The sequence below is a fragment of the Pongo abelii genome, chromosome 19, assembly GCF_028885655.2.
Source record: "Pongo abelii isolate AG06213 chromosome 19, NHGRI_mPonAbe1-v2.0_pri, whole genome shotgun sequence".
NCBI classification, from domain to species: Eukaryota; Metazoa; Chordata; class Mammalia; order Primates; family Hominidae; genus Pongo; species Pongo abelii.
Window position 1 is genome coordinate 10450826 of NC_072004.2, and position 27261 is coordinate 10478086.

Below are 27261 nucleotides of genomic sequence, written 5' to 3' on the forward strand. Positions count from 1 at the left end.
TTTTTGGCAGATAAATTTTTTATCTCCAAAAGTCATAAGTACAAAATGGAGTGACAAAGATTTTCACATTTTGTGCATTTCTTTGGTCACCTTTCAGCAGTTAGATAAATTACTCTTCACTTATGATTTTTGTGTGAACCTCCCGGCTCTTCACCCGCAGCTTGTTGACCTGGGACTCAGCAATGTCAGCCCGTTCCTCGGCCTCCTCCAGCTCATGCTGGATCTTGCGGAATTTGGAGAGGTTGACGTTGGATTGTTCCTCCTGTGAATGGAAATCCATTTATGAGGGAAGAAAGTTCAGAATTTTTCCATTCTTAGGTCAATGGATCTTGAATTTCCTTTTTACTTAAAAATGATTCACTCTAGCAGATATTTTAAGAAACCTAGAGAAATGCTCTTGAATTTTTTTTTTTTTTTTTTTGCATTAGCTTCTTGAACTCATAGATAACAAGGAAGGACAGGTGACCTTTGTATCTGAACTTTCAGAACAGCAGAACATCCTAGAGCTACTACTAAATATGCCAGGTGTCCAGCTTTTTTTTTTTTTTTTTTTTTCCAGAATCCTGAGAATGGAACCAAACCTTTTAAGAATGCAAGTATGCAATCTATACCAAACCAAACCATTAAGCTTGAATATAAGTTATTGCCATGTGAGTATAAATTATTGCCACTTAAGTTTAGAAATTAAGCAAGAAGTTTGTTTCCTAAAATAGTCTGAGCTGTCCCTGATTATACTTAAATATATAGCAGAGAATTTGAGCAGGTCAGTTCTAGTTTAGTCTCTGGTAATCATTCTTATTTAAAAGTCTCAGTAAGAACCTCCAAAATGTGGCATTCAAATTTAGAACAGACATAAAGCTTAGAATCATTAAATAGTATAGCTTGAGAAAAAACCTCAGCTTTTCCTCTTACGGATGAGGAGAGTAGGAACTGGAGAAAGATTAAGCAATTTGTCCGAGGTATGGACAGTAGTGTGTGTGTGTGTCTGCGCACACAAGTGTGTTTGTTTTCTCTCCCTCCTTCATTCCCCTCCATTCCCATCTTTCTCTCTCTCTTACCTTAGATGTCAGGGGTAAAATAAAAACCATCAGTGAATAGAGGAACTCATTTGTGATATGTAACTATGCATATTTATATGTAGGAAGTTGAAACTATTTGATTATTAATCCAGATGAATCATGGGATACGGAAATGAGATAAAGTGGAGTGTTAAGAATCTACTGATTTGAACATAACCAAGACCTTCTGAGTTTCAGAATCTTATATTTAACTATTTACTTGACATGTTCACTTGTGTGTATATGGTATTATGTATCTAAAACAGAATTCCTGTTTCTTTCTTGCCCTGAAAATCTGTTCTTCCCTTTGTTCCCCACTTAAGTGTTACATCATCCACCTGGTTACTCAAACCATAAACTTGATAAATTACTCTTAATTGCCTTTCTTTCATCTCCCAAGTGCAACCTATTAGCAATCTTGTAGTTTCTACCTCCAAAATATGTCCTGAATTTCTCCACTTCTCTCTGCTCCACTCTCTTATCCAAGCCACAGAACCAACCTGAAAAGCTTCCTAACATGTCTCTCTGCACCCACTTGTGTTACCCAATAACCCATTCTTTACATAGTATCCTGAATGCTCTTTTTAAAAAATATAGATCAGGTAATGACTGACTGACCCACATTAAAACCCTCCCTGGCTTCCCAGTACCTTATTGTTCTTGCCATGGCCTGGAAGACCCTATGAGCTGCCTCCTGCCTGACTCTCCAGCACCAGCTGTGGTGCTTTCCTCCTTTTTTTGTCTGCTTCTTGAGCCAGACTCTTTCCCACTCAAAAGCTTTGCATTTGCTCTTCCCCATCTCTAGAACATCTTCTGCTGGCTTGTCAGGCGGTTGGTTTTACCTCAGCCTTGGACCTCCATGTAGCCATTTGTTTTCTTTTGATCCTTCCTCATTTTACTCATCTTTCTTTTGTCACTTTAACTAAACTGGCCTGGTCATGTCTGAGAAAAATCACCCCAAGGGGTTGTGAACTCACCGCTTCTTCAGCTTGTCTCTTGTAGGATTTCACCTTTGCTTGCAGTTTGTCCACCAGGTCCTGGAGCCTGAGAATATTCTTGCGGTCTTCCTCAGTCTGAAATAATGTTTTCAAGAGTAAGTTTCTTGAAAGTACAAATATTACATTTTGTCATACATATGGCTTTTAATCCCATGTAGACTAAAGTGAAAACCTAGACAGGCCATTTTCCTTACTTGGTAAGTGAGTTCCTTCACTTTTCTCTCATGTTTGCGTAGACCCTTGACAGCTTCAACATTGCGCTTCTGTTCACTTTCAACTTCACCTTCAAGTTCACGAACCTACAAGAAGATGGACATTTTAAGGACATTCATTTGACGAATTTCTACTTCTTCACATGACCCACATACTTTTTTACTCTGCTTTATATGTAGTTTTTAATGCCCTAGTTCAGTTTTCCTTATTATGAGCTTTTGGGCATGAGGGAATAGCTCTCCCTCATCTCAGTATGCCCCACATCATCTAGCAGTGCTAGGTATTCAGAATCATGTGTTGGATTGGAATGAGATAGGAATACATGCTGATTAGGAGACCCACCCTGGCCTCCAGTTTCTGGATCTGCTTCTTCCCGCCCTTCAGGGCCAGCTGCTCAGCCTCATCCAGACGGTGCTGCAGGTCCTTCACCGTCTGTTCCAGGTTCTTCTTCATCCGCTCCAGATGGGCGCTGGTGTCCTGTTCCTTCTTCAGCTCCTCAGCCATCATGGCAGCCTAATTAGCAGTAAAACAGAATGGGTTAAGACAGCTAAGGCAGCACATTAAGATTCAAGTTTGACCGCCACTGTGTTACCCTTCACTGACATCAGTGATGGCCTTCTTGGCCTTCTCTTCTGCATTGCGGGCTTCCTGGATGATGTCTTCCATCTCTCCCTGGATTTGGGAAATGTCTGTCTCCAGCTTCTTCTTGGTGTTGATCAGGCTGGTGTTCTGTTTAAAATGTGAAATTTAGAAATACTAGGCGCATGAGAGAAAAATTAGGAAACCTCATGTTCTAATGAACCCATAAACTAATTAACTAAATGAATTCATTAATATTCGTCCTTGTTTCATAAATTATCTGAGTTGACATATGTTTAAAAGACAATCAACTGGCTGGGCGCAGTGGCTCACGCTTGTAATCCCAGCACTTTGGGAGGCCGAGGTGGGTGGATCACGAGGTCAGGAGATCAAGACCATCCTGGCTAACACGGTGAAACCCCGTCTCCACTAAAAATACAAAAAATTAGCCGGGCATGGTGGCGGGCGCCTGTAGTCCCAGGTATTCCGGAGGCTGAGGCAGGAGAATGGTGTGAGCCCGGGAGGTGGAGCTTGCAGTGAGCCGAGATCGCGCCACTGCACTCCAGCCTGAGCGACAGAGTGAGACTCCGTCTCAAAAAAAAAAAAAAAAAAAAATACAATCAACTATGGATGTTATAGTTCAGATAAACAAAAATATAGATAATCAAAAAAATAAAATATTTTAAACTTTATCCTTCATGAAATCTTATAAATAGATTTCTTAATAGTACCAAGATTTCAGCAAGAATGTCATTTTCATACCCTTGTATTTGTTACTATTCTATTATTACATGCACCTGGGTGTGCAGGAGCTGAACACGCTCACTGGCATCCAGGAGCTCCTGTTCTGCGATTTTCCTGCTCCTCTCTGTCTGTTCCAGAGTGGCCCGCAGCTCCTCGATCTCAGCCTGCAACAGGTTGGCTCTGCGCTCCACCATAGCCAGCTGCTCCTTCAGGTCCTCCTGGCTCCGAAGAGCATCATCCAGGTGGAGCTGGGTATCCTGTGGAACAAACCGTCATTGAGACACCATATATTCAGGGTTGCAGGCACCCCAATTGTCATGGGACCATCTGTTGGACATATTTACCTTGAGGATGGCTTGTGTGTTCCTATAGTTCCTCAGGGCCTCAGCAGCCATGCGGTTGGCATGGTTCAGCTGGATTTCCATTTCATTGAGGTCTCCCTCCATCTTCTTCTTGAGCCTAATGGCATCATTCCTGCTCCTGATCTCAGCATCCAGCGTGCTCTGCATGGACTCCACGATTCTAATGTGGTTTCTCTTCAGCTGGTCAATTTCCTCATCTTTTTCAGCAATTTTCCTATCGACCTCAGACTTGACTTGGTTCAACTCAAGCTGGATGCGCAGGATCTTTCCCTCTTCGTGTTCAAGAGATGCCTTAATGACAGCAAGAGGTGACATTAGTAGGGTAATGGAAGTGTGTAGTATTCTAGAGATAAGAATGATTTATCCTTCATGAAACCTTATTTATAAATAGATTTCTAAGTAGTAGTAAGATTTAAGCAAGAGTGTCATTTTCATGCCTTTGCATTTTTTTGCTATTCTCTAACACACACACTGTCTGCCTTTGTGCTGCCATCATACATTTTTATTTTGTTGTTATAGAAATTTCTACAAATTATTGAATGTTATTGTTGATTTTATATTCTTTTATCTCCCTAGATAGATTGTGCCCTTGAAAGCAGGGCCTTTAACTGATTCATCTTTGTTTGCTCCGTGCGTAGCACAGTTCCTGACATATGGTTATGTTGGTTGTATGCATGATCAGTTCTCCATTCTCATCCCTAGTTCACGGAGCAAAAATTATTTTTCGTTTCTCTTGATTCACCATTTCTTGCATTTAATAGACCCCAATTCCTCCTCTAATTGTTTTAGAGTATGCAATAAAATGCTTACTTCTGCCTCCTCTAAAGCAGCCTGAAGTTCAGACTTTTCTTGCTCAACTTGCTTCTTTATTTTTTCCAGTTCATGGATACGCTTTCCTCCTTCTGCAATCTGTTCGGTGAGATCAGAAATCTCCTCTGTTGGTGAACAAAAAATATAGAAATTTGTTTATAGATGGAAAAGATTCTTTCAAATCTTTTATTGTTAAAGAAAAGGTAAAACGTTCTCACGTTGCAAATTCTTATTTTCCCGCTTCAAGGCTTCAAGTTGGTCTAAAGATTCCTCATAAGCATTCTTAATCTTAAATAGTTCTGTGCTGAGTGAGCGGGATTCCTTTTGAGAAGCTTCAAGTTCAGCATGAGTTTCTTCACACTTCTGTTTCCATTCTGCCAGGATCTGAAGGTCAAGGAATGGACAAGAAATTTAGTGGACAAAATTTGATGAGATAAAAACCATCTATTCTAGCACCTCTCAGAGTTGAGGTGTTCTGGGACTGAAAAGAAATTACGAATGAGAAGAATAGAAACCACAGGAGCACGTCCCCTCTCCACAGACAGCTGCTGCTGATGGGTCAAGAGCTACTGAGAACAGCCCTCAGATGGTTTGAATTGGGCACACTGAAGGTAGCAGGCCATTGTTAATTCTGTGTTGAAAGTTGAAGCAAAAACTGGAGAGAATACCTTATCGAAGTTCCTTTGCTTTTTGTCCAGGGCGGCACAGGCAGCATTTGTCCTCTCAACATCAATCATGAGGTCCTCAACTTCATTCTGGAGCCTCTGCTTCGTCTTCTCAAGGGAAGCACATTTGGCATTCACAGCTTCTACATGTTCCTCAGCATCCTGCAGACGCTGAGCCAGCTTCTTCCTAAAAAGTGAAATATGGGCAATAAAAGTGAATGGCTGTCAACTGAATTGGGTGTTTCAAAGTGGGTACAAGAGAGTGAATTCCACAGTCAGACTTCTTTAATACTTTGCTTCTCAAGCTTGTTTTGTAGGTCCAGTTCTATATTAACTCATTCCCGATATCCTACCACCAAATACCAAAAACAACCCCAATTTTGGTATTGCCATACTTCATAGAGTGGCTTTAAGGCCATCCATGACAAGCATGAGCTAACATTTTACCCTTCTAGGTAGCTGGCTTATTCCTCTTCTATAGAATATTAATATCTACCTTGAATTACTGGTTTGTTTTTCTGTGTCTCCACATAATTTTAATCCCCAGAGGGAGAGTCTGTACTGTACTAATCTTTGTATTCTTGTAGGCTGTCCAACCTATTAAGGACTCAAATGTTGGATAAATTGAATTCAAATGAAATATACTTGATTTTGTCTGTCTAATTGTATCCCTTATTTGTGCTAGTTTTTAATTAATCCATTAATAATAAAGAAGCTTTCCCACATCAGTATATATTTTGCATCGAGAACTCCTCTCAGAATCTCTTCTAAGGCACCTACCAAAACATTAATTCCAACAATATGGCTGTATATGGTCCCAGAATGTTTTTTCCCTAGTTTTTCATATGTTTTGGGAGCAAGGAAACTGTTTGCCCTTATAGTTCCATTTTAACTAAGTCTGGAACATACTTGGCCTCCTCCAGCTCCTCTGTGCGCTGGATGGCGTCTGTCTCGTATTTGGTCCTCCACTGGGCAACCTCACTGTTGGCCTTGGACATTGCTCTCTGTAGCTCGGCCTTGGCTTCCTGCTCCTCCTCATACTGTTCCCGCAGCAGGTCACAGTCATGGCGGGAGGACTGCAGGGCGTGTGCCAGGGCACTCTTGGCCTGAGAACATAGAGATTGGTGACTTAATTTTATATATTTAAAGTGATGTTTGATTCCTGATCTCCTATAGGCCACCAGAAGAAAGTCTGTAAAAGTAAGCGAAAAACAAATAACGAGAACAATAATGACAAGAACGACAAGTGGAGCTTACCTTTATCTCCTCTTCAAGTTGCCTTTTCAATTCCTCAATCTGTTGTGTAAAGGCTTGTTTGCCCCTTGAGAGCTGTGAAACTAATGTATCCTTTTCATCTAACTGGCGTGAATATTCACCTATAAAAGACCAAGTCCAGAAAACTCAACCTCACTTTGGAAATAAAAACTCTAAAATAAAAACTTGAGCAGGGAAATGGAGCCGAGTTTGAAACTTGATGGAGGGCATGCGTGACAACAAACCACCAACATCCGCTTTAACCCTGATAAGCAGATCCATGTAAAAATTAGAAGCATGGAGAAATTTGAGGCAGATTACATGCTTGTGAACAGCACAAAAGATTGCAAGAGATATTTACGATTATTTGATCATAGTCAACATTGATGAAGAAACGTGAAAAAAATGTAAATCAAGCCAACAAAATATTCCAGTACTTTTTATTTTATGTAAGGCAGTAGTGTTGTCTAATTTGCCTTCCATTGAAAGTTGGTTGAAACAAAGGATTTGTACTGTGGAAAGTAAGAGACTTTGGGCAATTTCTTCTGTAGGTAGAAATGATAGTCAAAATAAATTCTGGAAAGATTTTTATATTAAGAAATGATTAAGTGGTCTCCCATCCCCAGAATGAATTGGTTTCTGGATAAGTACTTTCCAAACTAAATGGCATTTACACATGTCTTCAATTTTTTAAGCCCCATAATGCAGAAAATGCACTACATTATGTTAGAAAGATAGTAAAACTCTTCCACACCATTTTTAAACTAGTTATCTTGAACTTTATCTCTGGCATTTAATAAGAATTATAATAAATATTTATTCTGAACTTTGTTATAGAAAGAACAGTATTTGAATACCAAAAGTGTAGAGTGATTTTCCGACACTTTAACCTGCCTATTACTTTAATAGCCTAAATTACCCATAAAACAATTTCCATTTTGTTACCTCTACTTGGGGAAATAGAACTTTGGTAGAAAGTTGGACAAGTCAGTAGGAGGGGGAATAAATGCAGAGACTTTCCAATTTTTCTAAAAAAAAATCTACAAATCTTACTTGAATGCTTCTCAGCTGGGTTGTGGTCTTGACTATTTCCCTACTTAACCATGTTAGTTACCAGTAATTGGCAAGACTTCAGGAAAAAGACTGGAGTAAACATTCTTGGACAAGTCGCTTCGTCAGTACCATAATCCACTGTCTTTAAAATGGGGATAGTATTACACAGACTAATGAGGAAAATAAAGTAACACAGAGCTTGCGAAAGCATTTTGAAAAGTGAAAAGAGGTACTGTAAGGATACACTTTGTTTTTGATAACTTTTTGATTAAAGCCAAGTCTCCCTTAAAGTCTTCAAAAATAAAAGGGCCTGATTCTATTTCTCTCTCTCTCTCTCTCTCTCTCTCTCTCTATATATATATATATATATATATCATATATGTATGGATATATGATATATATATGTATGGATATATATACACATATATATTATATATATGTGTATATATATGTTTCATATATATACACATGTATTTCTCTCGTATATATATATGAAAGAAAGCAACCTCATGCCAGTGGTCAATAATGTGTTCATATTAGTGGGGATCTCCCAGGGAGGTAGTATATGACCTCAAGTAAATAAATGCAGAGTTTTTCAGCAGATTGCACATGCGGGGTGAATTTGTCATTCAAGGTCAGCACTGGTACATGGCCCACCTGATTCTGTTTGCAGGCGCGCTCTCTGTGCTGTGAGGTCATTGATCAGCCGCTGCTGCTCCTCTTCCTTGGTCTTAATTTCACTCAGTTGATCTTCTAGAGCACGGCACATCTTTTCAAGGTTTCCCTGCATTCAAAAAGTGGTAGAAGGCATCTCAAGTAAGTAGTTGGACCAAAGAAAGTTTCAGTAATCTAAACATTCCATAGGAGCTGCAGTACTCATTTATTTTGAGAAGAAACTATCTTTACAAACAAAACGAGCAAAGGTCTTAGATTATGATGGAAAGACTAACAAGATACATAGTCCAAGCATACAGCCACTGAATTACTTGTTAATCTAACTACTTTACTAAATTGTACTATCTGTGATACGAGAAAAAGGGTGCCTGATTTAGTTCATGAGACGTTTTTGAGATACAAATTATATTTGTGCTAAAGGGAAAAACAAAAAACCAAATAATCAATGTGAAGTGTTGATTGTACCTTGGCTTTGGAGACAGTCTCCATATTACTAGCAAGGTCATCGATCTCCATCTTCATCTCACTCTTCTCCTTCTCCAGCTTCTGCTTCACTCGCTGCAGGTTGTCAATCTGCTCCCCAAGCTCGGCCACACTATCTGCGTGCTTCTTCCTCAGGGTGGCCGCCGTGGCTTCATGCTGTAGGGTGGCCTCCTCCAGGTCCCTGCGCATTTTCTGGAACTCAGCCTCCCGCTTCTTGTTCATCTCAATCTGGGCTGAAGTGGCCCCACCGGCTTCTTCCAGCCTCTCGCTGATCTCCTCCAGCTCCCGGGAGAGGTCAGAGCGCTGCTTCTCTGCTTTGGCCCGGGAGGCCCGCTCTGCCTCAATTTCCTCCTCCAGCTCCTCAATGCGGGCCTGGGAATGGTGAAAAATATTAATACAAACTCAACTTCTTGGTGTCAGTAACTTTTTGATGTTGAATTAGCCTGGTGAAAATCATTTAACGTACTTGTAACTCCTTGATTTTCTTCTGCAGCTGCATACCAAGGGCTTGTTCATCTTCAATCTTGCTTTGCAGACCGCTCATTTCAAACTCTTTCCTATTAGAAAAGCCCTTTATGTCAGTCTCAGAAATATTAAGAGTAATTTCCCCACAAAACTGTTGTCCTAAAACTGCTTACTTTTTAAGCTTTTCATCAAGTTGTTGTTTGTCATTTTCTATATCCATTGTGGATTCTTGAGCCAATTTTAGGTCTCCCTCTAGTTTTCTCTTTGCTCTTTCTAGATCCATCCGGATTTTCTTTTCTTGTTCCAAAGATCCTTCAAGCTAAAAGTTAATAATCCATGAATATGGTTCTTAGAATGGTACCACCTTTTGTCCCGGATTAAATTTTTAAACATTATATCTATTCAGCAAACTATTTTTCTATGAATTAGGCAGATTTGTCCCATTGATTCCATTCTCCTTGGTATTTGCCTAGTTGAAAAAGTCATCGTTTAAAAGGTAAAACGTGCCTCTTTGTCACATTGTTACAATAAGTTACTAGTGAGACATTATGCCTTCTGCATCTCCCCACTGGAATCCAATACTTTTCCAGCTGGGATGGACACCATGCTAATACTTCCAAACCATGAACTTTTTTAATGCCTCCCTTACTCAGGCATTTTCAGTGGGTTCTCTGTTAGATATCAGATCATGTTTAAAGCCAAATTTATCTTCCACATTCTTAATTCTGAGTGTCCTTTGTTTCTGTGAGAGAAAACCTTATTGATCATTACAACTTCTTTGCTGCTGCTATGCTGCCTGCTTAGAACACCCTCCCTCTTCTGTAACTGCACGTAGCCCCTTGTCTTTCAAGCCCAGCTAAAGACCTGTTTTGCTTGTATAGCTTTTCTTTGTGAACACATTAACCTTCCTTTCCCTCAATTCTTTTTACCCATATTGTCTATTATCCACAGTTAACTTTCTTTATTGATTTTAAAAACTTTCTTGTGTGTACATCTTTGTCCTTGTAATAGGGATGATGTTCCATATTCCTCATTCATAGGAGGTACTTGATAAGTACTCACTATATCATAACAACACAAACTTATGCTTACTTAGTTTGTTACAAAATTTAAAAAATCATTTTTATATGTTAGGCTTACATCATCCACTTGTTGTTCAAGTTTGATTTTAGCTTTGGTCAGGGTGTTGACTTTGTCCTCCTCTGCCTGCAGGTCATCCAGGGTCTGCTGGTGGGCCTCCTGGAGAGCCTTCTTCTCCTTGGTCAGCTTAGCTATGGTTTCGTCCAGACCTGCCATCTCTTCTGTGAGGTTTTTCACCTACAAAGGTGAAGAAAGTAGCTTAGTTGCTATAAAGCAGCTTAGTTGGGTGGCAGAACCTCTATACAGTACTGTAGAATATGATTGATACCTTGTTTTCTGTGGCATGTTTCTCCTTCTCAACCTTGGCCAGTGTCAGCTCAAGGTCATCAATGTCTTTCTTGAGTTCTGAACATTCATCCTCCAGTTTTCTCTTCTTGGCTGTCAGCTCAGCATTGATCTCTTCCTCATCCTCAGCTCTCTCAGTCACCTCTTTGATTTTGGCCTCTAGCTGGATTTTGGTTTTGATTAGCTGGTCACACCTTTCCTCTGCATCAGCCAAGCTGTCAGCTTCCTGAGAAGAGGCAATAGATATTTTAGATTTTAGTTTCCTAGACATTTTCAGATTTTATTAATATTTTGAAACCAAACAAGTAAATTGTTTTAAGCCTTCAGGTTAATTTTTATTAGCTTTCTACCATTCAGTAAATATTTATTGGGCACTTATGAGTCTGGTGATAAAAAAAGGAACTTAAGTCATAGTTCCTGGTGAAATTATGTTACAATTATATTTGCTATAACATATATAATGTATTGGTATATAATTTCGGGTCAGCCAATTTTCTTTACTTAATATTTATTTTCAGGAGCATTCAATATATGAAAAACCAATAGACAAAAGAATTGGGTTTCTAGCAGGTTGCTAGGAGAGAGAGGTACTATCAGAAAAGTGCCTTAAAAGGAAGAAATGTCATCCAGGGACAGAGTAGACAAAGGGAATGGAACATGTTCAAGGTGATGCTTAGAGAAGTAGCAAGCATATTTCTCATAAGAAAAAATAGGAGTTGGGATAAACTGTGAGGGAAGGACCATGTCTCTCATTCAAACTTACATCCCTGTCTGGACTTCACCCAATATTTATTAGTGGATAGTTGATAGAATATTGTTAAACAGAGGTTTTATAATACTATCCTCAAAGAAGAGGAGTATTCTTGGATAGATTATCTCCTGTTTCTTGAAGGCATGATGAACCACTCCTCAATGTGGAAAACCCTGATCTATACAAAGTACAGGAAAGTCACAGTACCAACCTAGGTATTTGCAATTCATCATTCTTTAGATTTTCTAAATATGTGTCCCAAACTTGTAGGCACAATGGGACTAGTCAATTCCCTTTCTGAACTCAGAGAACTGGGAGGGTAACTTTTAATGTTTCTGCTGTTGGTTTTGGTGGCAGCAATTGAACTGTCATGTTATTTGGGTTACAAAAATGGGTTAGATAGTGGCTCTTGATCAAATATTTCTCTCTAAGCCTCTGGATAGTTACTGGGACATTAGAATAAGAATATCAACCCTATCTCTCATACTTTGCATAAAAATAGACATTATCTATGGAAGGCATTGCCATTATCCTTACCAGAAAGCATTGCCATTATTCTTGCCATAATCCTACTCTTTCAGATACTAAAAAATTTCTAAAAATAAAGTTGAGCAGAGAGTTGCTCGGGGATTGTAGATAAAAAACTCAGAATATTGATTTCAAGTTAATGTGTTTTCATCAAAGTCTCCTTCCTCTTCACTGACAGTATTTTTCTTTTTCACAGCTCTTATTTGCATTTTAGAGAGCAAAGCTCACTTTATTTCCTGTTCACATTCTGCTGTGGAAAACAACAGAGGGGAAGGAAAAATGCTTTTATTTTTGCCTTCTTGACATCAAAGAATCCTACCACAGTGATTTTTAGTAATATTGTGTAGGGAATTCTATAGAACATTCTAAGGAGTTGTGGATTATTAAAGATTCATAATCTGTCCCTTATTTGGTAGAATCTAGATCTCCTTAGTGACCACTGAGCTGAAGTTTTAGCATCAGATTGCAGGAAATGACTTCGGGATACTCACAGCTTGAACCTGGAGTTGCAAGTCATTTTTTTCTTGCATCAGAGTAACCATTTTTTCTTCCAGCTCTTTCCTTTTTGCCTCGGTCTTAGCCAGCTCTTCTTTGGTTTTCTCAAATTCTTCCTTCATGTTGGCCATCTCCTTCTCTGTCTCTGCACTCTTGAGGAGGGGCTTGATCTTGAAATACAGCTTCATCCAGGGCCAGTGCTTCACATTCATGAAGGCACGGATGTTGTACTGGATGCAGAAGATGGACTCTCTGTCATAGGAACAGAAATGTCCAAATCAGATTATAATAAGAAGCAGAATTAAAACGCCTAAGATGATGCGGTTAAGTAAAGAATTCTTATTAATACCTTCTTTCCACCATTTTCTGGTACTCCACTCTTGCCAAGAACCCTCTGCACATGGCCTGGGTTCGGGTAATCAGCTGGGCCAGCTTCTCATCTCGCATCTCCTCTAGGAGCCCCAGAAGACCAGCTTTGAAAAAGACCTATGTGTGGGAAGAATTTCAGATCAGAAAATTTACATAAAGTTCAAAGGGACAGGAATAGCATCAGGTAGGATTTACAGAATATTACCTTGGTGTGACCAAATTTATACTGGGTGTGGTCAACGTCAATGGATGCCAGGAGCTTCTCCGAAGCCTTCTTGCTATCGATGAATTGTCCTTCAGGGATAGCACTTGCATTTAATACCTTGTATCTGTTTAAGGCAGACAAAAAAATGATATGGCTGTTGTCACAGACAAGAAATCTTCCTGTCTGGCTATAGAAACAACATAGCCACTGGGTAATCTGAAATAAACAAGAAATCATATCTACCCCTTTATCTATCCTCTGTTTATTCAAAGGACTTCAGAGTTTTCTTATGTCAATATGGAGTTTGTTAAGTGAGTTTATCTTCTCTTCAATTTTAAGAGGAGGTATAAAGGATTCTTTCATTGAAAAATGTTTAAAAAGTAATAAAAACCTCTTAAAATAATTTACAGCAAAAAATGTCTGACCTCTGTTTGAAGTCTGCATAAAGGATTCTGCTTGGGAAGCCTTTCCTACAGATGCGGATGCCTTCCAGCACACCGTTACACCTCAGCTGGTGCAGGACAAGCTCATGCTCCATGGCACCTAAAAGAATGAATCCACATGCCATACTTCGTGGTCTATCACTCACACACTGGAGTTTGTCTGGATATCAGAAATGTCTTACCAGGAGTTTTAGTTTCATTGGGGATGATGCACCGCACAAAGTGGGGGTGAGTGCTCCTCAAGTTGGTCATCAGCTTATTCAAATTCTCCTGTGGAACCATGCGAGTTTATACTTTAAAAAATGTACTGTTTTCTACATTCATATTTATAGACATAATTATTGAGATCTATGACAGTGGTTTAATTCTAATGAATAGTACCCAGATGAAAATTTTCAAAGAGTTATCTCTGGAATTTCCACATTCCTAATATGTCCCCCTATTTTCTGTTGGTGTGCATTAGAAGCATAGTTTTCTACTTGCTGTTGAAGTGACTGTTCGCTGCTGTTGAATTTCCTAGTATATGTTTTAAATTCACTATGACACTCTAAATATATGGAAATACTCTACCCATTCTCTTTTTGCCTGGATGCATGGTCTGATTTTACTACTGATCAATGCCTTCCTCTAATTATTCTCCCACTTTTTTCTTTGTCCTTTCTTCTTCTTCTTCTTCTTTTTTTTTTTTTTTTCTGAGATGGATTCTTGCTCTGTTGCCCAGGCTGGAGTACAGTGGCGCAATCTTGGCTCACTGTAACCTCTGCCTCCCGGGTTCAAACAATTCTCCTGCCTTAGCCTCCTGAGTAGCTGGGATTACAGGCACATGCCACCACCCCTAGCTAATTTTTATATTTTTGGTAGAGACGGGGTTTCACCATGTTGGCCAGGCTTGTCTTGAACTCCTGACCTCAAGTGATCCACCCGCCTTGGCCTCCCAAAGTGCTGGGATTACAGGCATGAGCCATGGTGCCCAGTCGCACTCACTTCTTTCTTTACCTGACGTTCACTTGCATCTTTGTGTCTATCAAATGCGTATTCCTTGCCATAGATACAGAGCTGTGTCCTCCTGCTTATTCCACAGAAAGTGGCGTTTATTAATGCCTATTCTGGGAATTGGTAGAAAACTGACAGCCATGTTACCAAGCGTGTAAAGTTTTCCATCTTTTGAAAATCCTGGTTTTTCCGAATATCTACAGCATCAGTTATTAGAGATAGAATCAGAAATGGGATTGCCAAAAGAAAAATAGACTTTTCTTTTTTTCCTTTTTTCCTTGAGATGGAGTCTTGCTCTGTCACCCAGGCTGGAGTACAGTGACATGATCTCAGCTCACTGCAACCTCCGCCTCCTGGGTTCAAGAGATTCTCATGCCTCAGCCTCCTGAGCAGTTGGGATTAGAGGTGTGCACCACCATGCCCGGCTAATTTTTATATTTTTGGTAGAGACGGGGTTTCATCATGTTGGCCAGGCTAGTCTCAAACTCCTGGCCTCAAGTGATCTGCCTGCCTCGGCTTCTCAAATTGCTGGGATTACAGGCATGAGCAACTGTGCTTGGCCGTAATTTTTTTTAAGTGTTATTTATTATCACATCTGGTTTCTTATTTCCTTCTTTTGACTCGGGCTCCAATTCCCACCCCTGTTCTATCTTTAGCTTTCAAAATCTACTCATTTCGGTTCTATACCAATGTATCTTTAAGCACCTAAATCACTTGGAGGCTCCCAAAGCCTCAAGCAAGTCTCAGCTTTACTTAATCCTATCCCACTGGAGTCTTTTAAGTGTTAAATGACCTCATTCTCAGGCCCCGGAATCGAATTTTGCCATCTGATACTGACTTCTGCAATTTGCTTTCATCTCCCCTGACTCCTGTGTCTTCTGAATAGTTAGGTATCTCTTCCAAACTATCCCCAAGCTCCCTAAAACTCAGTTTTACCACTACCAGCTGAACTATCTTGTTGAGTCACATCATTTCTAGAATCCTTGAAAGGTTAGTTTTTTCCCCCACACCATAGAGTACATTTAATATCCTAAATCTAATTAGAGAAAATGAAGTTTGTACCCTGAAGAGAGCAGACACGGTCTGGAAAGAAGAACCCTTCTTCTTACCACCTTTCTTTCCACCGCCAGCCTCTGAGGGGAAAAAGAAAGCAATCATAGGATAGCCTTTCTCTGGTTATGGGTTTTTTGTTTGTTTGTTTGTTTTTTTGACGAAGTTTCACTCTTGGTTGCCCAGGCTGGAGTGCAGTGGCATGATCTCAGCTCACTGCAACCTCCACCTCCTGGGTTCAAGCAATTCTCCTGCCTCAGCCTCCCAAGTAGCTGGGATTATAGGCACCTGCCACCACACCCGGCTAATTTTTGCATTTTTAGTAGAGACAGGGTTTTGCTATGTTGACCGGGCTGGTCTTGAACTCCTGATCTCAGGTGATCTACCCACCTTGGCCTCCCAAAATGCTGGGATTACAGGCACCATGTCTGGCCTCTGGTTGTTTTATACCTTAGGTAAAAGATTAATTATATTGATAATTACCTGCTTCCGCTCCCGTTGCCCCAACAAAGAGGAGAGCCAGAGTCTTCATTGCAGACTTCTGGTACAGCCCCACCACAGTCTCATTCAGGGGGTCCTTGTTCTTGTCCAGCCAGCCAGCGATGTTGTAGTCCACGGTGCCGGCATAGTGAATCAAAGAGAAGTGGGCCTCGGGCTTGCCTTTGGCAGGCTTGGGCTTCTGGAAGTTATTGGATTTTCCAAGATGTTGTTCATACAGCTTGTTCTTGAAGGAGGTGTCTGTTGCCTTGGGGAACATGCACTCCTCTTCCAGGATGGAGAAGATGCCCATAGGCTGGAAGAATGAAAAGAAATAAATGCCACTTGAATTCTGTCTGCTTATAGAAATAACATGTAACATTAATAATTATCCCATCTGAGTAAATTCATCCTTTAATTCTACAGAGTTAATGAAAATTCGTTCCTTTGGTCAGAAGTCATTAACTTAACAAATATCTATTGGGTGCTGATCAGAAGCCACGTGCTGTGTCAGGCTTGGGATATGACAGAGTAAGACAGATGAGGGCTGTGCTCCTGTGGAGTTTGTGTCTTTACCCCAAAGACCTGAGAGCAATATTTCTCCAAGTGTGACTTGCAAATTAGCTGCATCAGAATCATTTGCTCAAAATGAGGATTCCGATGTTTCATCCTACACTTACCAGAAAATATTTCTAGGGGTGAGATGAGGGAAAGATGCAATTGTATCAAGTATTCTTGGTGAGTCTTTCTCACACTGGATTTTAAAAGCCTCTGCTTTAACGTACAGTAGTAGAAATTCATACTTCGAATGCAGTAATAATGACTTTAGGATTACAAAAAACAGTAAGTAAAAAATATTCTAGTCAGTGCACTTTTTGTAAGGAAAGATGACTTTAAATGTAAGACTTTGTATTGCAAACTGTGGGTAAGTGTTGTGTTCTGGACTCTATAGAAAATATTTAATCTCCTTTTACCAGAATGTCTACTTCAGAGTTGGCAACGTAAGGAATTCTCCTCATGTTTTTCACAAGTAGAAATATTTAGCCATTGCCTATATCAAGATTTTATGATTTTCTTTTAAATACTGTACAGCAGTATGATCTGTGGTCTGCAAAAAGCAAGCCAACCTTCTCGATGAGCTCGATGCAGGCAGCCAGGTCCATCCCGAAGTCGATGAATGTCCACTCGATGCCTTCCTTCTTGTACTCCTCCTGCTCCAGCACGAACATGTGGTGGTTGAAAAACTGTTGCAGTTTCTCATTGGTGAAGTTGATGCACAGCTGCTCCAGGCTGTTGAACTAAATGAGTTGAAAATACAAATTAGCATTCAATTTATAATGAAATCTTCTCTTTGAAAGGGGTGTTTTTTTAGTTAGCCCAATTGCCCTCTTAGGATGGTATCGTTTTGTCCTACCTATACCTACGCAATGAAGTTTTTGCTGCTGTTAGCATACTTGTTAAAATTGTCTCTTCAACACCCGTCAACAAGCTCTGAATGATGCTTTCCTATGCAATAAAAAAAAGTTGTTTGGAGCTGGAGGCCATTATTCTTAGCAAACTAACGCAGGAACAGAAAACCAAATACTGTATGTTCTCACATATAAGTGGGAGCTAAATGATGAGAACACATGGACACATAGAGGGAAACAGCACACACTGGGGCCTATTGGAGGGTGGAGAGTGGGAGGAGGGAGGGGATCAGAAAAAATAACTTATGGGTACTAGGCTTAATATGTGGGCGACACAGCTTACCTATGTCACAAACCTTCACATGGACCCCTGAACTTAAAAGTTTTTTTTAAAAAGTTGTTTGGTTTTTATAGTATTTGTTTTTGTTAGTCAGAGGTTTCTTAATGATTATGATTATGTTGTAAACTAGCTAAATTTGCTGGATCTGAGCCATTATGGTCTGTATGTTGTCCTTAATAATAAAAATTCAACAGCTAATATTTGGTGAACATTTACTCTACAGTAGACACTATGCTAAGTGCCTTGTGTAAGTTACTGCATGTAATCCTCACAGCTACCTTTGTAGGTGGTATCATTTGCTCATTTCATGGGTGAGGAAACACTATTAGGGAGGCTAAGTAACTTGTGTAAGACCATAGTAGTAAGGGTCATGGCAGGAACCCCAACATTTTGATGCCAGAGCCAGTGTTTGTAACTACTCCTAGAACTTGAGTAGACCTGCCCTGCTTTATTATTCGGGACATCTACATAGAAACACAATTGAGGATGCCCTTGTTTAAGGGCACTATCACCATACACAAAAGTCAAAGGAGTTCTATGAGGGGGATGAATCTGGCAAGCATATGCGAAGTGCAAGAAGCCAGTCACAAAGACCACATATTATCCGATTCCATTATAAGACATGTCCAGAACAGCCAAATCCAGAGACAGAAAGTAGATTAAGGGTTTCTGTGGCCTAGGGGGAGGACAAAATAGAATTTCCTGTTGGGATGATGAAAATGTTCTGAAATTGTTATGATGATAGCACATACCTCTGAATATACTAAAAACCATTGAATTTTATACTTTAAATAGGTGAATTGTATGATATGTTAATTATATCTCAATAAAGCTGTTACTTCAGAAAAAAAAAAGCAAACCTCAAAATGATTGCAAGTACCCTATCATTAGTTTTCTTATTTTAAAAAGTGTGGATTGCTTTTTCTGTTCCTGCTTGATGACAGATTATTCCTTTCTTTCCACGTTGGCTTGGAAATGTCTGGAAGTGCCTCCGTTTCTAAAATTTCATCCAGTTTCAGTCAGTCCATACATAGATAAAAGTTTAGAATTGTGACCTCTAAATGAGACACATCCGAGATACTGCTGTCAAGTGGAGGATTGCAGTAGCCCTATTTCCTAAGCTGTGTAGCAGATATTCTTTCTTAGGCAGACAAATCTGAGTTTATTTACAATGCCATTTCTATACTCAATACCTGGATATTGCAGAGGTTATCCTAATGATTAAACACATTTCATTTCTCGGCAAACAGAATCTCAAAGTCTTTCTTTTAAAGACTTTGTCTTCTCCACCGCCATCTTTGATCCTATTGTTGCCCTCAGTATCTTACCATTTACTGAGTGCTGCCTGCATGCTTGGGGACTGTGTTAAGGGCTGAAAACTCAGAAATCTTGAAACTAGCAGACAGATCTCAGAAGTGAGTCTGTGATGTGGAATGCTGAGTGCTTTACCTACAGGTCCTAGTTGAATTTGCCCAGTGATCGATCAGGTACCATTCCCATTATTACACAGCTAGTAATTGGCAGAGCAGGAGTTTGAATCCAGGTCTGTCTCATTCCAAAGTTCATTTCCTTTCATGGTCTTTTGGTGCTCTTTCATATGTCAGTTAAGTTTATAGTGCAGCTATTTTTCATAGACCCTTTCCATAGGTGACTACAGTCATGCTGTATGACTGCAGCAACAAGCTTGCTTGTTGGAAACTTTTTTGATACAATTTTTTCTGCTAACTCACATCAAAGATCTCAAAGCCAGCAATGTCCAAGACCCCAATGAAGTACTGCCTGGGCTGCTTGGTGTCCAGCTGCTGGTTGATGCGGGTGACCATCCACAGGAACATCTTCTCGTAGACAGCTTTGGCCAGAGCACCCACTGCATTGTACACCTTCACAGATAAAGTTTGTTGGTGTTATTAAAGACATGTCATGAAGGCCTGGGATGTGTGTGATTCATTGAGGTCATGCACTTACCTGCTGCACAGTTTGACCTTTGGTGACAAACTCATTGCCGACCTTGACCCTAGGGTAGCAGAGGGCTTTGAGCAGATCTGCAGAGTTCAGATTTTGGAGATAGGCTGCCTTGTCAGCAACTGCAGAAACATAATTCAGACACCCAATATGACTTACTCTGGGACCCACAGTTCAAAGGGGCATAGTATTGGGTAAATAACTTTGTAGAAACTCTGTGTGTGGGTACATCTAAGTATGTCCATCAGGAGCTCAGCTGTAAAGAAGACTTGAGTTTTTTTTTTCTTTTTTTTTTATTATTATACTTTAAGTTTTAGGGTGCATGTACACAATGTGCAGGTTAATTACATATGTATACACGTGCCATGCTGGTGCGCTGCACCCATTAACTCGTCATTTAGCATTAGGTATATCTCCTAATGCTATCCCTCCCCCCTCCCCCCACCCCACAATAGTCCCCAGAGTGTGATGTTCCTCTTCCTGTGTCCATGTGTTCTCATTGTTCAATTCCCATCTATGAGTGAGAACACGCGGTGTTTGGTTTTTTGTCCTTACGATAGTTTACTGAGAATGATGATTTCCAGTTTCATCCATGTCCCTACAAAGGACATGAACTCATCATTTTTTATGGCTGCATAGTATTCCATGGTGTATATATGCCACATTTTGGAATGGACATTTTTGCCTATATTCTCTCATTAAACCCAGATAGAGATTCATTTGGTACCTTCAGTGCCATCTGGCTCAGCTTGCTCCTCACGCTGCTTTTGCTTGAATTTCATGTTCCCATAATGCATCACAGCCCCTGTGAGCTTATAGATGGACACTCTTTCATCTGAAGTGAAGCCCAGAATTTCAATGGCACTCTACCAGGAGAGATGAGAAGACAAAGATTAAGGCACAAGAGAATTTATACTGTATCCTTTACACACATATAGACGGCTGTTATTGCCATGCATAATGGATTTTAAATTAAAATTAATGTATAACTTACATCTGTGGCCATCAACTCTTCTTGGTCATCAATGCTGGGCACTGTGATCTCCCCTTGACTGACGAAGGCATAGTCGTATGGGTTGGTGGTGATCAGGAGCATTTCTGGGTCACAGAATTCAGGGCATATGTTTTACATTAGAAGATAGTACAGTGACAATCTTCTAGCTATGAATTTATTTCTTACCAATTAGATCTGGCTTCTTGTTAGACATGATCTGATAAAAAATATGATAGCTTCTTTCAGCCTTTAGCTGGAAAGTAACTCTAGACTTCTCCAGAAGATCTGCAACGGACAGTAGACATCAGATTATGGGGAAAAATTACACAATGTCCTGGAGTGATTTGGGGACTTGGAATCATTAGCTAAATCTCATTGGCCTCTTGAGATTTCAACTGAATGTTCCTGTGAAGTGCCACATATTATGTCTCTACAAACACTATTGCATTTCCTCCTGCCTCCTGGGAAAAAAGTGAAATATGATTGGCTCAAGATATTCACTTCTCATATAGAAGATCCTTGACATTTGGAATATAATTGAGTCCTGAGACTCCCTCTGCAGGGTCCTGTCACCATATAATAGAGGGACTACTAAAAGCAACAGTATTAAAGCTCAGACTAGGAATAAATCACATATCCTCAATCCCTGGACAACTTGTTTACTTCTAGAGTTAGTTTTTTCTTAAAAAAAAAATTGAAATCATTCTGATGCTGGAATACTTTGGACATGCCCAGTAGTTCCTGGCAGTGCCCACAGAAGCATTACCTCATGACTGGAGTGGGTAAAGCATACTGTGGGCCATGGATGAGACTGACATTAACCACAAACATGTTTGGCAGCAGACTGGTACTTTACAAGCTCCATGTTCAGCAGGAGCTGCAAAGTGTTCCTCCAAACCAATATTTGTCATTCTTGGATTCTATTTAGGAGGTCCTGTCACTCACATGTTTCAATATCAGCAGAAGCCAGTTTCCCTGTGGTACCGAAGTGGATCCTGATGAATTTACCCTTGTAAGTAAAAAAGATGATGTTATACCCAAAGCTTGAAGTACGTAGTAGGGATGCCATTGAAATAATTCAGACATGCTTTCTCTGGCATCTAAAGGCAGAGAAGACCCTTTGGCAACCAAGAGACTTACAAAGCGAGAGGAGTTGTCATTCCTCACGGTCTTGGCGTTGCCAAAGGCCTCCAGTAGGGGGTTGGCACTGATGATTTGATCTTCCAGAGTCCCCTGCAAAGGCAAGAGCAGTCCTTGCATCTGGGGCTTGGGAATTTCCTACCTGAGAGTCCCGACAGAGACTGGATTCTGACTGTGACAATCAGACTCACCTGCATTTTGCCAGAAGTAACTTCTTCCTTCTTCTTCTCCCCAGTAACTGCAATTGTTGCAAAGTACTGGATGACACGCTTGGTGTTCACAGTCTTCCCTGCACCAGATTCTCCGCTGTCAAAGACCAAACACATGAGAAATTAAGCACTGTGACAAATGAAACTACAACTACCTCATGCCTTTGTCTTTATGTCTCTATTAGAGAGCCTTTTACATCTTTCTTTTCAGCCTACATATAGCTCATATTATTTCTTTTGCTTTGCACTAACAAGAAGTAGAAAAAATCAGTCATTATTCATTTAACACGTATTTCTTGAGTGTTTATAATGTGTCAGCTTTTTTTCTGGGTGCTGAGGCCTGGGCTTGAGGGGTCTGAAAAGCAACTACTCAGCACCTCTGTAGTGAATGGAACAATCAGTAGGAAACTATGAAACATGTGTTTTTCCATTTCCTCGGACTAGAGACATGGCTCAAGTTTGGTCTTTGAAGGAACAGACATTCTCTAAGTGGGCCTTAAAAATGAACCGCTAGTAATATTTTCAAACTGCTGTACCTTTTGAAGGCTGTATGCTGCTCATTGCACTATACTGGGTTCCAGCCAAGCTCATTTTACACTTTCTACACACTGAAAAGTTCTGTGGAACTTTCAAGACCAGCAAATGAGGTGATTTAGAACATTATTATTTTACATTCTAATGCAATGTAAACCTTATAATAAAGCTAAACCAATATCTAGTTCCAGGTTGATCATTCAGTGCTTTAGTAGAGAACATTAACTAATTTCTTTTTTTGGTTTGTCATTTTTCCAGTAAGAACAAACTGCCAATAAATCTCAGAATAGGAATACATACGTGATCAAGATAGACTGATTCTCCCGATCTGGAAGAAAAACAGTGGAAAATCAGCATATGTATCAGTTACACAAACAAAACTTTCTATAGGGAAACAGGGCATTTGAGTATAAGTGTCATGTATTCAGTGGGGTTTTTCAATATATTATGGTAAGGTTATGTGTGTGTCCTGTTGGTTTAATATAAAGAGCAGTATTCTCCAAAGCTAGATACATTCCGTAGTTGTCTTCTGTAGATTTCAATGGCATGCTGTCTGCTAATTAATGCATATAGCTGAAAAATGCATAATATGCTAAAGGTTTGGACTGTCATTTAATAGATTGAAATAGTGTTAATCAAGCCATGACTGAGATTTTGTTTCTAAATGTGTCAGTTGACTTCACAAAGAGAAAAAATTTAGTATCTTATGGCCACAGACTAACTTCAATATAGCCCTAACTTCGATCAGCCCTCCCAAAAGTGTACCATTGTGTTAAAGAAAGATGAGGTAAGAGAGGATGCCTCAATCAAAATAAAATCTTTCTAAGGGGGAAAACAATTTCTGTTTATATGTGTGTAGCCCCAAAACATCATCTTCGTTCAAACAGAGGATATCATCTCTGAGATGTACTCTGATAACTTTAAAGAGATGACAGTACTTGTAAAAGTATCTAATTTATAATTAACAAGAAACTGAGGCACCAAAAGGATTGAACTCCTATTTTTCATTTCTATTCAGATAATATATGATTTTTATGATTCAGTTGTTACTTAATCTTGGCTCTTATTACTTAAATATATAAAATAAATTGTGTGTTTCCAAGCAAGGAGACCATAAACAAATTAAACTTAATGGAATGGAGTAATAGCATGGCCTAGTAAAGTCAGGGAGGTGTAATCAGGAGAGCTGAGTTTTAATACGAGCTTTGACAGTATATACATCTCTGTGCTTTAGTCACCTCTGCTGAACAACCAAGGGCGTGAATTGGGTTTTTTTCTAAAGGCCTTTTATCAGTTCTAATATTTTGTGATTATGGATGGTAAAATAATTCATATGAGAACCAGCTGAGCCACTCACCAGTCAGCATGAACTGATAGGCATTGTCAGAGATGGAGAAGATGTGGGGTGGGGCCTCCTGGCGCTTTTTGCCTCGGTAGGCTGTCACCACCTCTGCATTATACACTGGCAACCATTTGTAGGGGTTGACAGTGACACAGAACAGGCCTGAGTAGGTCTGCACCAGAAAAAAAAAGGGAGGAACAGAATTATTTGATGGGGACCTTAATCATCTACTGCTTTTCAACAACTATTAACTACTCTCATGAGTAGAAGACCGTGAGAAAGAACTCACGTAGATCATCCAGGCTGCATAGCGCTCTTTGAGGTTGTACAGCACAGCAGGCTCATGTAGATGAGTCATCATGGCCATGTCCTCGATCTTGTCATATTTGGGAGGGTTCATGGGGAAGACTTGGTCTTCTTTCACCGTTACGGTCTGTCCAGTCAAACAAGAGAGGCCAGATCAAAAAATAAGTGCTAACTTAACCCAAAATGAGGCAGAGTCTAATCAGCTCCAGGTGTTTTTACTCACAGCTCCAGCTTCGGTCTTAGCTGTCACCTTCCCTCCTTCCCTGCTCTGCACTGTTGCTTTCACAAAGGACTCCTTAGCGTCTACCACAAAGACTGATGTCTTGGCATCAAAAGGCTTGTTCTGAGCTTCAATTCGCTCCCTTTCAGACTTTCGGAGGAAAGGAGCAGCCTCCCCAAAAACGGCCATCTCAGAGTCGGAACTCATGGCTGCAGGTTATTGATGGCAGCCCAATTAAGGACCCTGGCTGGGAGAGGAAGAAAAGAAATTGTAGAAATTAAGAAACTGGACCATTAGATTCACATTTAAAACTTTTTAAAAAAATTTACTGACCAACTGAGTGCTTAGTGTTGCATTGGGTATGACCACCTCCCTGGCTTGGTTGAGGATAAAATGTCAGTCTCCTTGTTCTGTGCCAGTGCTGACAGATACTTAATCATGCATTTGGAAAGAGGCTGTTGTTTCTGGCTCACCTATTGCAGTCTCTTAGCTGCTTTCTCTGTTTCATTTGTTATGTATATTAATCTTTATAAGCTGCCTATCATTGGCTTATGGAGAACATAAAGCTATAATGGTGGCGGGATAGTCTCCAGTTCTTTCACTTATAGCTTTTATCTTCCCAACTGGATTATAAGCACCTTGCAGGCAGGGAGCACTCTTCTTTTTATGGTATCCTTCACACCTCTTAGAACAAATGCTGGACACAGAGAAAGGCTCAAAGCTGGCTTGGTGAATTAAAAGAGCAGTAGGAATATGTTGCTATAATTTTAGGAACTATTCTGTACATGACGGAAATATTTTCATTATGAACTTGGGAGTTATGAAGACTTCCTAATATACAGGAAAGCAGAAATGTGTGGATCTTTGTTTTGCATTGTTAAAAAATATTCTATTATCCATCAATTTCTGTTGTCTCTGTATAATAATTTTGACAAACTCAACTTCTTCACTGATCTTTAGCATTTCTCAAATATTTATTATAAAACATTATTACCTATGTTTTCTTGCTTTATTATTAACATTTTTATAACAATTTCACAAAACTTGTTCTTTTCAGGATCCCCCTCTTGCCACATTAACTAGCATTCATTAATGCTGTCAATAATCTTCATGTATATTCTACTTTATAATAATAAAGATACCTTTTCCAGGGAAGCTCATTTGGATACATTTCTCCCATTGAAACTATATTGACTCAGATAACGTAATTAAAATGCTTCATCTTGTTGAATATGATGACAATCATGTTTCGTATTGTGTGTGTGTATATATACATATGTGTGTGTGTATATATTCGTTAATTTTTATTTTACAGATTGTGAAACATGCAGATTTAAGCAACTTTTCCAAGGCAAAGATTCAGACCATTCTATTTATCCAATTAGACATCATCTCTGATAGGTTTTTATATTTATAGTGCTGAGGAAAAGCCATAGTATAGAAAATTTAAATTTTCTCTATAATTGAGTAACACTTTGAAATGTTACATTGCATATTGTAATGCAGTCATTTAAAAGATAAACTACAATGCTGGAAATAGTGAATGAAATTCACTATTGTGAATAAAATTCCCAAAGACTCTGAGAAAGCATTTTCATATATTGCAAGGGATATGAGTTAAGGAGAACCAGTTTCTAAAGTCATTCTCCAGTTTTTAAGAGAAGCGCGATCAACCATGAAATAGAAATGATTATTTTTTAATTTTTTTTATCGCTCCCCTCACCCCGCCCCCCCACCACTGTCCAAACCACTGCAGAAGATTCCTCGCACTCTGTGAGGAATGAGAAAAAAAAAAAAAATCAGAATCTTACCGTAGAGATGTGACCTTAAAGTGGATCAGAACTGTAAGAAAAAGAGCAAACCTCTTCTGATTAAATTATAACAATTCCCAATTATAGAATAATTCTTAACTGAGAACCAGGAAATGACTGGGAAGACTACGACATCTAATTAAAATTGCTACGGAGTAAGCTGGTGCTTCACTGGCAGGGCTGCCAGGGACAGTGGAAGCCAGGATGTGTGGCATGCACACGGGCAGCCAGACATCCCTTACCGTCCTCCAGAAGACCCCTGTCCTCACACACACTTACCTTGAAGCTTTATGAGGAGAGACAAGTCATACTCATTCCAAGGGTACTTTTATAGGCTGAAATATGGAAAACACGTAACCTCCTCCTCTTTCTTAAAACATATTTGGCAAAACATGTTTTTGGCATTGAAGGTCTCCAAGCCTAATTCCCCTCATATTAAAGATGTTTGGATATAATTAGAAATATTTCCTCTCATATTGGGTTAAGTATATGAATCAATCTCCTATAAATAATTTGAGTCGCTGGCAATCTTAAAGCTGTTGGCCTTTGGAATGTAAGGTGTTGTTTCAAAGACAGCTAAGTTCTGGAATCCCTGGACTTTGTTGCCTACTGCTCTTCTGTTTCACAGAGTCGCCTGTGTGAAGTCTTTTCAACTGCCTGTGCAGTTACAGATAGTATGATCGGGAGGAAAGCTTCTGCTCTTTAGCAGAGGGTTATAAAAACATTGTTGCTTTCTCTCAAAAAGATTTCCTTTTTATTTTTTATTTTTTGCAATTTATTGTGCTTTTTCAAGGTTGCTTGGAAATTTAATTTTGAAACTTGCTTCATGAAGAGCAGCCAAAGATAGCTTCTTTTGTTTCCTTCAATCAGTCGCCTCTTATTCATTGTCAAATCATTCC

The 27261-nt window shown here is 39.6% G+C and overlaps 1 protein-coding gene across 1 annotated transcript; it reads right to left on the reverse strand.

Moving 5' to 3' along the window:
• On the reverse strand, nucleotides 1–26930 carry MYH1 (myosin heavy chain 1). Its single transcript, XM_054535444.2, has 39 exons — nucleotides 26642–26930; nucleotides 24555–24798; nucleotides 24315–24458; nucleotides 24041–24197; nucleotides 22984–23011; nucleotides 22132–22246; nucleotides 21941–22033; nucleotides 21746–21809; nucleotides 20987–21085; nucleotides 20801–20904; nucleotides 20534–20672; nucleotides 19810–19928; nucleotides 19575–19724; nucleotides 17223–17393; nucleotides 16102–16411; nucleotides 15631–15701; nucleotides 13758–13845; nucleotides 13558–13675; nucleotides 13133–13256; nucleotides 12908–13044; nucleotides 12555–12810; nucleotides 10768–11010; nucleotides 10500–10676; nucleotides 9533–9678; nucleotides 9361–9451; nucleotides 8877–9266; nucleotides 8394–8520; nucleotides 6687–6805; nucleotides 6339–6535; nucleotides 5433–5616; nucleotides 4983–5148; nucleotides 4765–4889; nucleotides 3937–4245; nucleotides 3646–3849; nucleotides 2873–2998; nucleotides 2612–2782; nucleotides 2251–2355; nucleotides 2036–2131; nucleotides 1–262 (listed from the first exon to the last, which is right to left on the reverse strand). The coding sequence occupies exons 2-39, from the start codon at nucleotides 24756–24758 to the stop codon at nucleotides 110–112; spliced, it is 5820 nt and encodes a 1939-aa protein (XP_054391419.1). The 5' UTR covers nucleotides 24759–24798; nucleotides 26642–26930; the 3' UTR covers nucleotides 1–109.
• Nucleotides 26931–27261: the final 331 nt, after the last annotated feature.

What these genes read in the sequence shown, in the direction of transcription:
- MYH1 (XM_054535444.2), bottom strand. Translation starts at nt 24,758, where the DNA reads ATGAGTTCCGACTCTGAGATGGCCGTTTTTGGGGAGGCTGCTCCTTTC. An exon ending in AACATGCCACAGAAAACAAG is followed by an intron (nt 10,677 to 10,767) that starts GTATCAATCATA and finishes TCACCTTTGTAG; the next exon opens with GTGAAAAACCTCACAGAAGA. An exon ending in GGAAAATAAGAATTTGCAAC is followed by an intron (nt 4,890 to 4,982) that starts GTGAGAACGTTT and finishes GTTCACCAACAG; the next exon opens with AGGAGATTTCTGATCTCACC.